This window comes from Rana temporaria, chromosome 2 (genome assembly GCF_905171775.1).
Source record: "Rana temporaria chromosome 2, aRanTem1.1, whole genome shotgun sequence".
Lineage (NCBI taxonomy): Eukaryota > Metazoa > Chordata > Amphibia > Anura > Ranidae > Rana > Rana temporaria.
Window position 1 is genome coordinate 147,141,883 of NC_053490.1, and position 17,780 is coordinate 147,159,662.

At 42.8% G+C, this 17,780-nt stretch overlaps 1 protein-coding gene across 4 annotated transcripts in view; it reads left to right on the forward strand.

Annotated features, from left to right (window-relative positions):
- The window catches only part of ENOX1 (ecto-NOX disulfide-thiol exchanger 1), a 641,692-nt gene that overhangs the window by 412,230 nt on the left and 211,682 nt on the right, over positions 1-17,780 (forward strand). For 3 of the 4 annotated variants that reach the window (XM_040341292.1, XM_040341291.1, XM_040341294.1), the window contains exon 6: positions 5,456-5,593. In XM_040341292.1, the coding sequence (XP_040197226.1) occupies positions 5,456-5,593 (138 nt within the window). The remainder of the gene's footprint in view (positions 1-5,455; positions 5,594-17,780) is intronic. The other variant, XM_040341293.1, reaches the window with a different exon arrangement.

Below are 17,780 nucleotides of genomic sequence, written 5' to 3' on the forward strand. Positions count from 1 at the left end.
TGATATTTAGTTATGTATTTATTTTAGGTACTTATATAGCGCCGTCAATTTACGCAACGCTTTACATATATATTGTACATTCATATCAGTCCCTGCTCTCAAGCAGCTTACAACCTAAGGTTACTCACATTCATACATACGCATACTAGGGCCAATTTAGACAGGAGCCAATTAACCTACCAGTATGTCTTTGGAGTGTGGAAAGAAAACTGGAGTACCCGGAGGAAACCCATGCAGACACAGGGTACACTCCAGGTACATTAGACAGGTTTATTTTGATGGACACAGTTGGCAGGTTCGAAGACAATAATAAATGGGTCCCTGGGGAGCATTTCTTATTATATTATAACAAACATATTGTATATGTACCTGATTTTTATACTTTTCTGTTGTTTCAAAACTATTTGTCGAAAGCTGACATTCCCATTTAAATACATGTCTGTTTTGTTCTAGCTGACATAATTTATACATGATTTTATAACGGGACGTCAAAATCATTTACAGCTTTATACTTGGCTTTTGGGTATATGGGATTCCAGATAAAAGAGCTTTTTAGCATACTTGAATAGTTCAAAATATAAACATGACAATGCCTTTTAGACATTGACTTGAAAGTTTTATGATGTACTTTAAATTTACAATAGTACTATGTTTTATGTATAAAAAGAGAATGGAAAATGTTTTATGTATAGGAAGAAAATGAAAAACAGTTGTAAATTACTTTTTTGAGGATTATGTGATTGTTACTGCAACCCAGGTTAGTTGTCACTTTTATGATTGAAAACATGGGAATAATATGTACTGAGAAATGCTGACAGACTATGCCTGGGGATACAGTTTTGTGTCTCCTCCCCCTCTTCCTCTCTCCCTCCCTCCCCATCTCTTCATCTACCCCTTTACCTTCCTCCCCATCCCTTCTCATCTCTTCCTCTCCCTCCCTCCCGATCTCTTCCTCTCCCTCCCTCCCCATCCCTCCCCATCTCTCCCAATCTCTCCCCATCTCTTCCTCTACCCCTTTACCTCCCTCCCCATCCCTTCTCATCTCTTCCTCTCCCTCCCTCCCCATCCCTCTCCATCTCTTCCTCTACCCCTTTACCTCCCTCCCCATCCCTTCTCATTTCTTCCTCTCCCCCTCTCGCTCCCTCCCCATCTCTTCCTCTCCCTCCCCATCTCTTCCTCTCCCTCCCCATCTCTTCCTCTCCCTCCCTCCCCATCTCTTCCTCTCCCCCTCTCTCTCTTCCTATCCCCCTCTTGCCCTCCTCCCCTCTCTATCTCTCCCCCCTCTCTCTCTCTCTCTCTCTCCTCTCTTCCTCTCCCCCTCCCCTCCTCCTACTCTCCTCCTCTCTTTCTCTCCCCCTGACCTCCTCTCTTCCTCTCCCCCCTCCTTCCTCGTCCCCTCTCTTCCTCCCTCCCCCCTCTCCCCCTACCCCCCTCTTCCTCCCTTCCTCCCCTTCTCTTCCTCTCTCTCTACCCTCTCCTCCTCTCTTCCTCCCTCCCTCCCTCCCCCTCTCTTCCTCCCTCCCTCCCTCCCCCTCTCTTCCTCCCTCCCCCTCTCTTCCTCCCTCCCCCTCCCTCCCCCTTCTCTTCCTCTCTCTCTTCCTCTCTATCTCCCCCTCTCTTCATCTCTCTCTCTCTTTCCTCTTCCTCCCCCTCTCTTCCCTCCTCTCTTTCTCCCCCCTCCACTCTCTCCCCCCTCCACTCTCTCCCCCCTCCTCTCTTCCTCTCCCCTTCTCTTCCTCTTCCCTTCCCTCCCTATGTGTGTCTCTCTCTCTCTCTCTCTCTCTCTCTCTCTCTCTTCCCTCCCTCCCCCGCTCTTTTTCTCTCTCCCCCACTCTCTCTCCCCTCCCTATCTCGCTCTCTCTCCCCTATCTCTCTTTCCTCTCCCTCTTTCTGTCTCCCCCTCCCCTCTCTCCCTCCCCTCCATCTCCCCCTCCCTCCCCTCCATCTCCCCCTCTCTCTGTCCCCCTCCCCCTCTCTCCCTCCCCTCCATCTCCCCTGCCCCTCTCTCTCTCCTATCCCTCTCTTTCTCTCTCTCCCCTCCCCCTCTTTCTCTCTCCCCTCCCCCTCTTTCTCTCCCCCCTCCCCTCTCTCCCTCCCCTCCTCTCTTTCTTTCTCTCCCCCTCCCCTCCTCTCCCCCTTCCCTCCTCTCTACCTCTCCCCCTTCCTTCCTCTTCCCCTCTCTCTTCCTCCCCCCCTCCTCCTCCCCATCTCCCTCTACCCTCCCTCTCTCTTCCTCCCTCCTCCTCCCCTCCCCCTCTCTTCCTCCCTCCTCCTCCCCTCCCCCTCTCTTCCTCCCCTCTCCTTCTCTTCCTCTCTCTCTCCCCCTCTTTTCCTCTCTCCCTCCCTCCCCTTCTCTTTCTCTCTCTCCTTCTCTTCCTCTCTCTCTCTCCTTCTCTTCCTCTCTCTCTCCCCTCTCTTGCTCCCCCTCTCTTCCTCTCTCTCCCTCCTCTCTTCCTCCCCTCCTCTCTTCCTCTCTCACCCCTCTCTCTACCCTCTCTCCCCCTCTCTTTTTCTCTCTCCCCCACTCTCTCTCCCCTCTCACTCTCTCCCTCTCCTCCCTCTCTCTCCTCCCCCTCTCTTTCTCCCTCCCCCTCTATTTTTCTCTCTCCCCTCTCCCTTCTTCTCTCTCTCCCCTCTCCCTCCCCCTCACTCTCCCCTCCCCCTCTCTTTCTCTCTCTCCCCTTCCCCTCTCTCTCTCCCCTTCCCCTCTCTCTCTCCCCTTCCCCTCTCTCTCTCCCCTTCCCCTCTATCTCCCTTTCATCTCCCCCTCCCCCTCTCCCTCTCCCTCTCAATCTCTCCCCCTACCCTTCTCTCCCTCCCCTCCCTCTCCCCCTCCCCCTCTCTCTCCCCCTCTCCCTCTTTCTCTCTCCCCTCCCCCCTCTCCCTTTGTCTCTCTCTCTCCCATGTCTCGCCCTTATATATATATATATATATATATATATATATATATATATATATATATATATATATATATATATATATATATATATATATATAATATATATATATATATATAAGCTGGACTGGTTGCTGTCTTCATTGATGAAATAAAAGTTTTGGCATCTGATTTGTAGCTCTTGTCAGGTAGACTGGCATCTCGGTAAACCTAGCCAGCGGCTTACCTTTGCACAATCAGTGGAAAAGAGAAGGAAGACTCAAAACTTTCCATCCCTGTTATTTAACTTGTTATCTGTTGTCATTTTTACTTGGTGCATTCAGAAGATGGTCACAACATTGCATAAATCTGACTTTGTGTATGTGTAGTCCAACACATTCCGCATTGTGATTTATTTAATGTAACTTTTTTCTCTTTCACCTGTCAGCACATCCCCTTGGTTGAACAGTCAGTGTTTGTTGCATTTGATATGTCATATTTGACAAGGTTGGTTCCAAGCATAAAATAATTTGCCTTTTACAACGCTGACAGCGTACTTACAATGTAGGACACAGTGAATCTATTCATGGGAGATTTGCCATTTCAGAGCCGCTGATAAAACAAAGTCACAGGTTATTGGCAGAAACGTATATCCATTTTTATGCTCTTCTCAAACCAATGCACAGAGCAGTGTTGCCTATATTTTTCTTTGCTCATGTTATCAGAGCAGAAAAAACACAGTAAAACCAGCCATAGTTCTTTAACTTTCTTTGGGATATTATTATTATTATTGTTATACACGATTTATATAGCGCCAACATATTACGCAGCACTTTACAATGTATAGGGGGGACAGCATAATTACAGTACAGTTCAATACAGAAGGTACAGGAGTGTCCTGCTCATAGAGCTTACATTCTAAAGGGAGGGAGTGGTGGTACAAAGGGTAATAGCTTCAGAGAATGATTTGATGGGGGGGTGCCTCGGGGACAGTTGTTAGGTGGGTGTGGGTTAGGCTTGATGAATTAGGATATAAAATAGGAAATAGGATATGATGAATTTAAACATACAACTTCATTTCAATCAAGTAACTTGTGTAGCATTAGCATTGTATTTTATCCTGAGCACTAATATATAAAAGGAAACACTCGGTCAGTGCTAGTTTACACCAAACGCAGTTCCGTTTGGTTCTGTTTGCATTAAGGTAAAACATGTTTAGGTGTCAAAATCCCTCCTCACCTCCCTTTTACTTGCCTGAGACCTCATTAGATCCAGCACCATGCACATCTGCAGCTCTTCTCTCCCCTCACTTCTGGGTCTCGCTGGCTTTGCTGTGGCACCGGGAGCCATTGGCTCCCAGTGCTGTCAATCAAAGTCAGTGACTAGGGAGTCGGATAGGACAGTGTCTGTGTCAATGTACGTAGCAGCGGGGCTTACCCGCGAGTGCCCCCATAGGAACCAGCTTCCCATGGGGGCACTGGACAGGGGGGGGGGGGCAGGAGCACCAGCAGGGGGACCTGAAAAGAGGTGGTTTGCGGCCGCTTCCATTGCCCAGAGCAGGTAAATATAGACATGTTTGTTATTTTAAAAAAATAATTAACGTTGCCTTTACAATTACTTTGAATAAAGCCAAAATGTTTTCATTTTGGATAGAGTAGGGTATACAGTCATGTGACATTGCAGGTGCAATACCATCTACAAAATGAAGATTGCAAGTCTCCTAACTGCAGTAATCCCCCAGTTTTGCCAAGCCCTATGTTAATGCATAGGAATATAATTAGAATTGTCCTGTTACTGTGTTTAGAATTAAACTGTTAAAGCTTAAAGGGGTTGTAAACCTATGTGTTCTTTCACCTTAATGCATCCTATGCATTAAGGTGAAAAAACACCTTGCAGTGTCCGGCCCCCTAGCCCTCCTTGTTTTACTTACCTGAGCCCTGAATTTCTGTGGGCGCGTCCCCGCCGTCCTTCTCTCCACGGAGTCCCAGCTTTGATTGGATAGATTGATAGTAGCGCAGCCATCGGTTCCCGCTGCTGTCAATAAAATCCAATGAGGCGGGGTCAAGTCATACACTCGGCGTCTATGGATGCCGAGTGTATGACTCAGGAGCGTGCCTGCAAGGTAACCCCCTTGGGAAAGAGAGCCTCCCAGAGAGGGGGTTAAATGATGCAGGGAGGAGCCACGAGAGCCATTGTGGGACCCCAGAACAGGTGGGTCGGGACCACTCTGTGAAAAACAAACTGCACAGTGGAAGTAAGTATGACATGTTTGTTGTTTAAAAAATACACAACCTTTTTAGTGTCACTTTAAGACACTGATTCTAGGTGCTGGTACATGCAGGCCGAATATCGCCCCCGGTTCAACAGAAAATGGCCAGTATTTGGACCGTGTTATTAAATTAATTTAAAATGATTACGTTTGGAATTGTTCTCTTTTTATTGTGCTGAACTAACTTTATTTAAACGAACGGGAATATTGCCTAGGAATATAAAAGCCACTCTAAATCAGTGCACTGACTTGGATGTTTGCCTAGGGGCTGTCATTTTTATATTCACTAAAACTCTCTGACTTGTTTGCAGCAGCTGATGCTCTGGGAAGTATAGCCATCGATGCAACACACCTCACCATGTCAGTCACAGACCCGACAGCCTGGGCCACTGCTATGAATAATCTTGGGATGGTCCCTGTAGGACTGGCTGGCCAGCAATTGGTTTCAGGTAAGAATTCCTACTAGAGCTAAGATTCTGCTAATGTGAGTGAAACATAAGTGCATCAGGCTCCACATAATGCCATTTTATTTATTTATATCCATCCTGCTTGGATACCGTGTGATAATAAACGCTACCTTCTGTAAAAGAGTCCAGCAAGTCCGCTTCAGGGCACAGTGTTCTGAAAAAATAATCTGTATCCCCAGACTTGTAGAAAGGGGAGACGCTCAGCTGCTGAGAATGGAGGATATGGGGAAGGTGATTAGCCTTTTATACTAGACTTTCTATGTATGCTGGCAGAAGAAAAACACGGGCATTGGCTGAAACCTCATGCCAGGAGCTGGAGCATTGAGCTCTGTAAGCTGGCACTGAAAGTGCATACAGATAACAAGGGATTAAAATAAACCCAAGCTTTGCAGAGAAGCCTGCGCTATATTCTTAATTAACAACTATTTTGAGCCTCTGTAGATGTATTTTAATTATTTTATTTTGTTTCTATGTGTTGTGAAATTAGCAGAGTTATTGTTTTTGGAAATTGAACATTCCGCGAAATAAAGCAAGAGGATTCTATTTCACACTATATATTCATTAGGTGGCTGCTTACAGCGACCTACAAATTAAGTTCAGTCTCTGGGGAAGAAATGTACTACGGTAATCCTGAATAAACAATATCCACATATTTATATATAAATATGTGATTTATTTCAGGTATGTGACGCAGGTACTGCTGCACAATGCAGTATTTGTATTCTAAAATTAATTTGGGAATATTAAAAACAGCTTTCCATTAATATTTCAAGTAGGGCTGCTGACCTTATTCACATGTATAAGGTCATGCTTGGTCTTTTTTTGGTTCAATTTTTTGCACTGTAAATCTAATAATCTCAGAATTGAACAGTAGATTTAGTAATAAAACAAAAGTATGAGAGTTTATGTACAGACAGCGGGACAGACTCTCATGCTGGAAGCACTCGGCTCATTGAATAAAATTCCCAGAGAATATGCTGAGAATCACATGGCCTACAACCAGATATAAATGTAGCCTTCTATGAATCCTACCAGAGTTTTGGACAACATGATTGTATTTGTCAAATAGACATGGCATAGGTTGTGATGCTGGCACACACAGTTTCCATGCGGGTTAGCTGCACTTTCCCATAGACTTCTATTATGTCACATGGTTTTGGTGTGCTTTCAGCAAGCACTGTGAGAGCGCATTGGGCAGTAATCATGTTGTCTGCACAAATCATTTCTAATCCTCTTTACACTGATAATAAGGTCTGTAATGGGACCCATATAAAGATAACTGGTGTGAATAAAGTATAATTAAACCTCTAAGCACCTTTTCTGGCCAAATCTACCAAAAATTTGATAAAACTCGGTTCACGCTATGACATTATGGTAATGTGCAGCAAAATATGCATGACCACAATGTATGTTAAAGTGGAGTTCCTCCCAAAAATGGAACTTCCGCTTTTCAGAATCCTCACCCTCCAGTGTCACATGGTGGCACCTTTCAGGGGAGGGGAGAAGCAGATACCTGTCTAATACATAGATAGCCGAGCCACCCGTGGCTATCTACGCCACTTCCAGCGCCTCCTCCTTCCAGTGGGATCGCGCAGCCCAAGTCGCGCATGCACAGTAGGGAACCAGGAAGTTCACTTCCTGATTCCCTTACCGAAGATGGCGGCGCCTCCACCCGAGGGACAGATCGGCTTTGGGTTCCAAAATCGTGGGCGCCCTGGACAGGTAGCTGCTGCCTTTAAAAAAATAACTGGGTGGAACTCCACTTTAACACACGCCTATAGTTGGCTTTACAGAGCACCAGGTAATCCTAGGAACCAAAAATATTCATAAGTGTTTATGCTGCACAGGCAAATTCAGCCATGTGGATGCAGCCTCATACAGGAAACAAAAACTCACAGTGCACAGCAAAGTGCACAGATGGGAAAACTTTGTGTGTTGAAGTATACTGCAAATGTAAAAAAATGGCTGCCTTAGTGCAGCACATTATAATACACCATAATAGAGTGTATTTCTTTGGATGCGGGCAAGCAGGCACCATGCTCACAGCACTCAGACACCTGGTTTTACCGCAGAACTACACTGCATCTGAGCACCTCAATCCAAAACTGCTATTTCATTAATGTATTATATTATATAAGTAAGCTCTCCATTCTTTACTTTTCTGAGAAATCACTTTGAAAAACACCCCCTGGCATTTCTGTCTGTGACCAACTTGAATAAGGGTGGATGATTCATCTAGAATTTACTTTCTGGAATCCATCTGCCCTTAGCTCAGACATGCAAGCAGGAGGGTGTGCTTAGCTGGGAAAACTCCTGGTCCCCTCCTGAAGACTCCTGGGATGTATGACCTCATTTGCCTAGGCCTAGAAACCAAGAAGTCACTGAAGAAATGTAAAAAAATAAAAAAGTAAAAAAAAATATATATATATAATCGACTTTCCTATCTATTTTAAAGGTTTAAAATAGTTCATTTTGATTGAGAAAGTGAAGTTCTGCTTTAGGTTATTATAGTAATGACATATTATATCATTTATCAATAGCACTGACTGCCTGGGGTTTCAAACATGAACTTCTATTTACTTATGCATTTCTAACAACTTTCATGTTCCACCTTGACATTTATCACATCCTTGGATGACAAGTTATTCATGTGATCCAATCTCCACATTATCTACTGGTAGCTATGGATTAAAATAAGGGACCACCAGGACAAATGCACTACTTTTTTGAATGTGTGATTTATTTTACCCCCCTGGCAATTAAAAAATATACTCCTTTTTGATCTGCTCTTGATGCAAATGTAGCCTGCATTTCTTCATTCAGGGATCTGTATATGATCAGAATTGTGCATATGATTAGTAGCACGCCTGTAACAATTCCATTGTACTATAATTGCATTGTACTATATGCAATACTATTGTATATCTATAAGCATTATTTTTTTACTACACAAGTACAGCTGAAATCTCAGCAAGATGGCAAGAGCTTTCTAGTCTAGCACCAGCACAATACATTCTAATCGGCTCTTTCTACATTCATTCTTATTCAGATTTCCAGTATATGCAAAGGCATAGTAAACATATTGATGTATGAAGGCTTTGAATTTTATAGCCCAATCTTTCATTGCAGTGTGCCACTCCCTGATTAAAGACATGTATAAACTGATGTACAACACTATATATATCCGTTTCCCACCACTCCTGTACTGTCATAGCTAAATGCAGAAATGCAGTCATAGCGGAGTGACTCTTCTCGGTAAATTTGAAATATCAAACCAATATCTTAGATGTGCTGAGGGTGGTCAACCCAAAGCTGTTTCCCATGGTATTAACACCCTACAGCCCCATGGCACATTACCACTCCGTGTAATGGCTGGTGCAGATCATTTGTACCCTCACATTACACACAGGGCATAGGTGTACAGGCAGTCCCTGAGTTACGAACACAATAAGAACTGTAGGTTTGTTCGTAAGTGGAATTTGATTGTAAGTCGGAACACTGCATTTGTAAGTGTAACTTCAGGTCAGAACACTGCATTTGTACGTGTAACTTCAGGTCAGAACACTGCATTTGTAAGTGTAACTTCAGGTCAGAACACTGCATTTGTAAGTGTAACTTCAGGTCAGAACACTGCATTTGTACGTGTAACTTCAGGTCAGAACACTGCATTTGTAAGTGTAACTTCAGGTCAGAACGCTGCATTTGTACGTGTAACTTCAGGTCAGAACGCTGCATTTGTAAGTGTAACTTCAGGTCAGAACGCTGCATTTGTAAGTGTAACTTCAGGTCAGAACACTGCATTTGTAAGTGTAACTTCAGGTCAGAACACTGCATTTGTAAGTATAACTTCAGGTCAAAACACTGCATTTGTAAGTGTAACTTCAGGTCAGAACACTGCATTTGTAAGTGTAACTTCAGGTCAGAACACTGCATTTGTAAGTGTAACTTCAGGTCAGAACACTGCATTTGTAAGTGTAACTTCAGGTCAGAACACTGCATTTGTAAGTGTAACTTCGGGTCAGAACACTGCATTTGTAAGTGTAACTTCAGGTCAGAACACTGCATTTGTAAGTGTAACTTCAGGTCAGAACACTGCATTTGTAAGTGTCACTTCGGGTCAGAACACTGCATTTGTAAGTGTAACCTTTAGGTCAGAACACTGCATTTGTAAGTGTAACTTCAGGTCAGAACACTGCATTTGTAAGTGTAACTTCAGGTCAGAACACTGCATTTGTAAGTGTAACTTCAGGTCAGAACACTGCATTTGTAAGTGTCACTTCGGGTCAGAACACTGCATTTGTAAGTGTAACCTTTAGGTCAGAACACTGCATTTGTAAGTGTAACTTCAGGTCAGAACACTGCATTTGTAAGTGTAACTTCAGGTCAGAACACTGCATTTGTAAGTGTAACTTCAGGTCAGAACACTGCATTTGTAAGTGTAACTTCAGGTCAGAACACTGCATTTGTAAGTGTCACTTCGGGTCAGAACACTGCATTTGTAAGTGTAACTTCAGGTCAGAACACTGCATTTGTAAGTGTAACTTCAGGTCAGAACACTGCATTTGTAAGTGTAACTTCAGGTCAGAACACTGCATTTGTAAGTGTAACTTCAGGTCAGAACACTGCATTTGTAAGTGTCACTTCGGGTCAGAACACTGCATTTGTAAGTGTAACTTCAGGTCAGAACGCTGCATTTGTAAGTGTAACTTCGGGTGAGAACACTGCATTTGTAAGTGTAACTTCAGGTCAGAACACTGCATTTGTAAGTGTAACTTCAGGTCAGAACGCTGCATTTGTAAGTGTAACTTCGGGTGAGAACACTGCATTTGTAAGTGTCACTTTGGGTCAGAACACTGCATTTGTAAGTGTAACTTCGGGTCAGAACACTGCATTTGGAAGTGTAACTTCAGGTCAGAACACTGCATTTGGAAGTCTAACTTCAGGTCAGAACATTGCATTTGTAAGTGTAACTTCGGGTCAGAACACTGCATTTGGAAGTGTAACTTCAGGTCAGAACACTGCATTTGGAAGTGTAACTTCAGGTCAGAACACTGCATTTGTAAGTGTAACTTCGGGTCAGAACACTGCATTTGGAAGTGTAACTTCCGCCCGTGCATGGATGTGGGATGTTCCGGGCTCTTGCTATGTTATCTGGGGCTCTTCTGGCCATTTAGTACATGTAGTACTGCAGCGTAGGATGTGTCTGGAGGTGCTCGGAGGTATCCAGGACCACCGTGGAGCACAAATGACCGGCATTTGAGGCCGTTCGTATGTAGGAGTTGTTTGTAATTTGAGGACTGCCTGTAATGGCTTTTGTTCCAGCCTCCTGTTGATGCTGTTTCCTACATCTGCCCTATTATAAATAATAACACATTTCACACCGTTAAGTGTATTCTGTGTATTTCCTGTGTTGCAAGTGCTCGTTCAGGGTGCTATGGTAGTGGGGAATTGTAAAGAATGCTCCTGTTCTAAAGATAGGTGAAACTGCTTTAATATATTTTCTACACAATCTCTTGTATAAATGTATTTCTAACCATTTTATCTGTGTGAATGTCAAGTCAAGCTTTATTGTCATTCTACTACACGTGAGGACATACAGTAGAACGAAATGTCGTATCTCACAGGGCCACGGTGCTACATACAAATTAACCACTTGCTTACTGGGCACATATACCCCCCTCCTGCCCAGGCGAAATTTCAGCTTCTGGCACTGCGTCGCTTTAACTGACAATTGCACGGTCCTGTGACGTGGCTCCCAAACAAAATTGACGTACTTTTTTCCCCACAAATAGAGCTTTCTTTTGGTGGTATTTGATCACCTCTGCGGTTTTTATTTTTTGCGCTATAAACAAAAAAGGAACGACAATTTTGAAAAAAAAAAAACTATTTTTTTAACTTTTTGCTATAATAAATATTCCCCAAAAATATATATATAAAAAAAATTGTTTTACCTCAGTTAAGGCCGATACGTATTCTACATATTTTTGGTAAAAAAAAAAAAAATCGCAATAAGCGACTGGTTTGCACCTACAAAATAGGGGACAGAATTTTTTATTTTTTTTTATTAGAAATGGCGGCGATCTGCGGTTTTTATTGGGACCACGACCTTATGGCGGACACATCGGACACTTTTGACACATTTCTGGGACCATTCGCATTTATACAGCGATTACTTAGTGCTATAAATATGCACTAATTACTGTATAAATGTGACTGTCAGGGAAGGGGTTAACACTAGGGGGCGAGGAAGGGGTTAAATGTGTACCCTGCATGGTGTTTTTAACTGTGGGGGGAGGTGACTGACTGGGGGAGGCGACCGATCTGTGTCCCTATGTACAAGGGACACAGCATCAGTCTCCTCTCTCCCTGACAGGACGTGGATCTGTGTGTTTACACACACAGATCCACGTCCTTGTCTGTGTAACCGCTGATCATGGGTGCCTGACGGACATCGCGGCCGCCCGGCACGTGCATCAGCATCTCAGTGATGCGGCGCTCACGTGCCCCCCAGTGGCCGGAGGAGCACTTGAGAGCCACCGTGTGGCCATCTTTAGACAAAAGGCAGGATCCCAGGTGGTTAAACATAATTATAAATACATATACAAAGAATAAAAACACAGCGAAGAACAAAATGACCAATATAACAACTTTATTCCTTATAGGCTATTGTTGACAGCCCCTTGGTCAAGCAGACTCACTCATTCTCATGTATTCTCATTGGGTTGATCTTTTGCTAGGAACATTCTGCATGCGAGACACTTACTTAGTTCTAAGAGTATATGCATTGCAGAACCTTGTTAAAGAAGAATCCCCGATGTGGTTATTTTATACTTAGTTATATTGGTCTGGCTTGGCCCAATGTAACTATGTATACACTGATCAGAAATTTATGACACACCTAATATTGAGTAGGTCCCCTTTCTTCTGTCAAAACAGTCCTGACCCATCGATGCATGGACGTCACTAGCCCTCTGAAGGTATGCTGTGGTATCTGGCGCTAACCAGTCAGTAGCAGATCCTTTAAGTCCTGTAAGTTGTGAGACGCTTGATTGGATTGAAACTTGGAGAATCTGGAAGCCAAGTCAACACCTTAAACTTGTGTTCCTCAAACCATTTTTGCAGTGTTTCAGGGTGCATTGTCTTGCTGGTAGAAGCCACTGCCATCAGGGAATACAATTTTCAAGAAGGGGTGTACTTGGTCACCAACAGTGTTTAGATAGGTGGTAAATGTCAAAGTAACATCCACAGGGTCCAAGGTTTCCGAGCAGAACATTGCCCAAAGCATCCACCAGCTTGACTTCTTCTCATACTGCATCCTAGTGCTATCATTTCCCCAGGTAAGAGGAACACACCACCTGGCCATCCACCTGATGTAAAAGAAAATGTGATTCATCAGACCAGACCACCTTCTTCCAAGACTCCATGGTTCAGTTCTAATTCTCACTGTAGGTGCTTTTGGCTGTGGACACGGGTCAGCATGGGCAACCTAACCAGTCTGCGGCTTCACAGCTCTATACGCAACAAACCATGTTACCCATTTTTCTGCTTTAAGCACCTGTTCACTGCGGATGTCAGTGTATTTCGAATGACACCCCACACTCAGATAACAAACACAGTGCCTTTGCTGTGCTGGATCCTACTGCATTTTTTAGACCCCTTTGAAACTGGGGCGTTTTTCAGGTGCTTTGGCATTAAAAAAAGTGCCTGTAAAGCATCTGCAATCCCAATGTAAAATTGCGAGTGCTTTCAGAGCACTTTCACACTGCCAGTGCCCGAAAAACGCTGGTAAAGCTCCGTAAAGACCCCTCAGAGAGCCTCAATGGGAAGGGGCGCTTTAGGAGCGGTGTATTCAACGCTCCTAAAGCGCTGCAAAGAAGCTGCTTGAAGGACTGTTTTTTTACGCCCTGCCAGCACAACGCCTCAGTGTGAAAGCACTTGGGCTTTCACATTAGGATTGAAGAGGAGTCTTCTTTCAGGCGTTTTACAAGCGCTTTTTTTTAATGCTAAGACCCCTTTCACACTGGAGCGTTTTTCAGGCGCTTTCGTGTGAAAACACTTGGGCTTTTACATTGGGATTGCAGATGCAGCTTCTTTCAGGTGCTTTACAGGTGCTTTTTTTAATGCTAAAGTGCCTGAAAAATGCCCAGTGTGAAAGTCGTCTTAAAGTAGTAAATGCACTACTTTTTTTGTGATTCAGATTGAAAAAATTGCACCGCCCTGAATCGCATAGGATAGTAGACCTGAGCGGCCATCCTGTTGCATTCTGATCACAGGAGGTTGTCCGCTTGGCATTTGTGACTTTCAAAGAATGCTTTGCATTTTCTTAATGAATTTAAAGTGTTCTCATATTGGACGAGGTGGAGAGATGGGACAGTGTTGTCACATTCTCCTTGTCCAATCTGAGAGAACACTTAGGTGCCATTAAGAGGAGATGCTATGTATTTTCCCAATGAATGCTGTGTCGAATGACCAACTTTCTGTGTTCACAGTGCAGCAGGCCAGCTGCTCACAATGGGATACAAAAGCAAATGGGAATCACTGGAGTAGCAGTTCCAGCTATCACCCAGGTATGGGAAATGCACGGTTGCATTAGTCCAAGCTGTAAAAAAAAATGTATGTAAAAGTATACAATACCTGGAATTCATCTTTACATCACGACAACCCTTTTTAGGTCAACTGATTGCTTAGTAAGTTTGAATGTCACATAGCCCTCTTTTTCCCTGCTAATTAAAAACCTAGGCATACATCAGTGCTTAATATAAGAACATTTTTTCACTTGAGAGAAATCTTTAAAAAATATAGTGATTTTGGCAACCCTAAAGATTTAACGAGCAGAAGAGCCAAGGGCAGACAAAGGATTTTCAGAGTAAAATTTGAGACATTCATGAGCTATATCCCATTGAGTTTGAATGTGAAATGTTTGTGTAATGCTGATTTTCGGCACAATGTAAGCTGTTTAATCAAAGGGTTCACACCACAAAATTCCATGGATCACTTGGCAGATGTTTTTCTAGATGAAAATGAAAAAGGCAAGCCAATGGTGTTTTTCCTGACAAGGCTGGAGGCTTCAGAGTTCCTTTAATTGGTTGCACAAAATTGATGAGAAACTGCAGTTCCTCCTAAGAAAGTCTGAAAAGTTTGACTGGAATGGATTTAATAAAGGAGATCTAGAAGCAAATTGAGTGGACTTTCTGACACACTTGTAATAATGTCGGGATTACGGGCAACTGATTGATTTTATGTGCCGCTTGGTGTTCTTTTATTTCCACCTTTACCTTTTTCCTGGCACTGCTAATACAGGTTGCCTGACTTTTCATTGCACCTCGAGTAAAAGCTGCACCTCTTTTGTTAATAAATGCTAGGGAAAGGGGAGAAGTAGGCATAAAGCAAACTTGAACAGAAATTGAATGTCAAAAATCACAGCTTGAGCATCAGTATTGTGACTAATGCTCTTTTGGGCAGGAGCCTTACTGCAGATGCAGGATTTAATCATATTCATAAGACTGTACAGTGTTTTTATAATACAAGACAGGGCAGATGAATGATGTTGATAAACATTGTATCTGAACCTCAGACACACCATTCACAGAAAGTGTTTCCATTATCCAAAAAAATCCTGTCAATTTGTATTTCTCATGCCTGATACAATCTTGCACACCTTCTGGTTGAAGGAAAATAATAAAGCTATGTTTCCTCCGAGGCATAAAACTTGTCATTTTTTGTTGTGCATTTGCTTTGTCTTTATTTAACATGGTCAGTGTCTGTTTTTGCAAAGAGATTAATTACAGAGTATGCTAGAATGAAAACTTTAAAGTATATCAGGTCATGCCAGACTGTACAAAAATTATAGCTGCAGAAACTTTGTGAATCATTACTTTCAGGACTTTTGCATGGTTGTTTCCTAAACATGGCTGCATTTCTCCTTAGTAAATGAATACTTCTTCTCTACGTAAAAGTGTTTTTTATAATATATCTAGTGATCATTAGTCTAGAAACACACTAAACTAAACTTACTGATTCATGTTTATTCTTATGCCCCGTACACACGATCGGAAATTCTGACAGCAAAAGTCCAATGTACGCTTTTGAATGGAAATTCCAACCGTGTGTATGCTCCATCTGACTTTTGCTGTCGGAATTTCTGCCAACAAAAGATTGAGAGCTGGTTCTCAAATTTTCAGACGGAAAAAAATTCCTATCGGCAAATCCGATCGTCTGTAGCAATTCCGATGCGCAAAATTCCTATGCATCCTCGGAAGAATTGAACTTAATTTTCTCGGCTCATCATAGTGTTGTACGTCACCGCGTTCTTGATGGGCGAAAGTTCAGAGAACTTTTGTGTGATAGTGTGTAAGCAAGTCAAGCTTGAGCGGAATTCCTTCAGAAAAAAACATCCAAGGTTTTTCCGACGAAAAATCCGATCAGAATCACAAGACTTGCAAGCATTAAAAAAAAAAAATCAAAATCTGTGACCCACCCCTACATTTAGAAATGATTGTTTGCATTTATCACTTCAAAAAAGTATTTTAAATTAAAGTGTCACTAAACCCAGGACCCAGCGTTTACTATATCTGGTCTTCCACAGTACACAGAACATGGAAATTCAATTATTTTAGTAAATCTAAACTGCTACATACCCTTTCTCATCAGCAGTATTTAGCAATCTTGTGACTGATCAGTTTTCCAGCTGAGCATTGGTTAAAGCTTGTAGGAGGAGTTTTCATTCTACTCTGACTGTCCTATGAGGCTGCATGACTCCGGACTCTGTCTTGACACTGTTGATTGGCCTTGTGCCAATCACATGCACCCTCCTCAACAAAAAAAACTCTCTAGCAATACACCCCAAACTGAGCATGTGCAGAGTGCCCCCAAGGTGAAGATGAGACCCCTTTTTTTTTGACTGAGACCAACAAGTGGCTTGAATGCATGATACCATACCACGGTAATTGGCCAATCAAATTGTCTGAGGAGGCCTCCCTGAAGATGGTGGTTATTTACAGGATACTTCTATATCATAGGGATATACCCAAAAAGAATAGCAGATTAGTCATATTGCAGTATCTTCCTATCGTCTGCTCTCCTACAGAATCAATATACTTCCCATCCTATAAGTATACACATGCACACATTTTGCTGCTTCTTTCTTTCCATGATATACGTCATAACCAACAAAGGTTGATTCTGACTTATTGGCCACCAGTTCATGGGCATGTGCACCCTCGTTTCTTGTCTTTTTAGCAACTTCCAGACTTAAGCCCTGTACACACGATTGGTTTGTCCGATGAAAACAGACCGATGGACTGTTTTCATCGGCCAAACCGATCGTATGTGGGCCCCATCAGTTTGTTTTCCATCGGGGGGAAAAAAATAGAACATGTTTTAACTTTTTCCTATGGATACAAAACCGATAGAAAAAAACGATCGTCTGTGTGGAAGTCCATCGGGCAAAAATCCATGCATGCTCAGAATCAAGTCGACACATGCTCGCAAGCATTGAACTTCATTTTTTTCAGCACGTTGTAGTGTTTTACGTCACCGCGTTTTGGCACGTTTGGATTTTTGACTGATGGTGTGTAGGCAAGACTGATGAAAGTCGGCTTCATCAGATATCCGAAGAAAAAAATCCATCGGATTAGATTCCATCAGATATCCGATCGTGTGTACGAGGCTTTAGTTTAGAGTTGGAAAAAAACAACCCACAATTCAACCCTACCCAATGTATTTTGCCAGCTGTTGGCAGGGTGGGAATCATTAGGATTATCTACAGTGCCTCTTGTATGAGTAATATAGTTTTTATCTTTGTTTATTATTGTTGTGCAATGGCAAGGCCACTTTCAAGTCCACTCTATGGTCCAAATACCATTTCCTGATCCCATATTCCAGGCTGATAATGCCCACTAGGCACCTTTATAAATCAATTTGATGAACAAAAAGTTGCAACACAGCCTTCAGTCACCTTCCCAGTCAACTAATATAAATATGACTGTCAATATTTATTGGACATTGTGTTGCATAGAGTGAGAAGTATATTTTCACACTCTGCATCACTCAAATTATTGGAGTATTTCTTTAAGGACTGGTTTAAAATGTCACTACATACGGTACATTTAAGCATACCTAGATAGAGTAAACTGTTCTAAAAAGTAAAAAGATGACCTACTCTATTAGG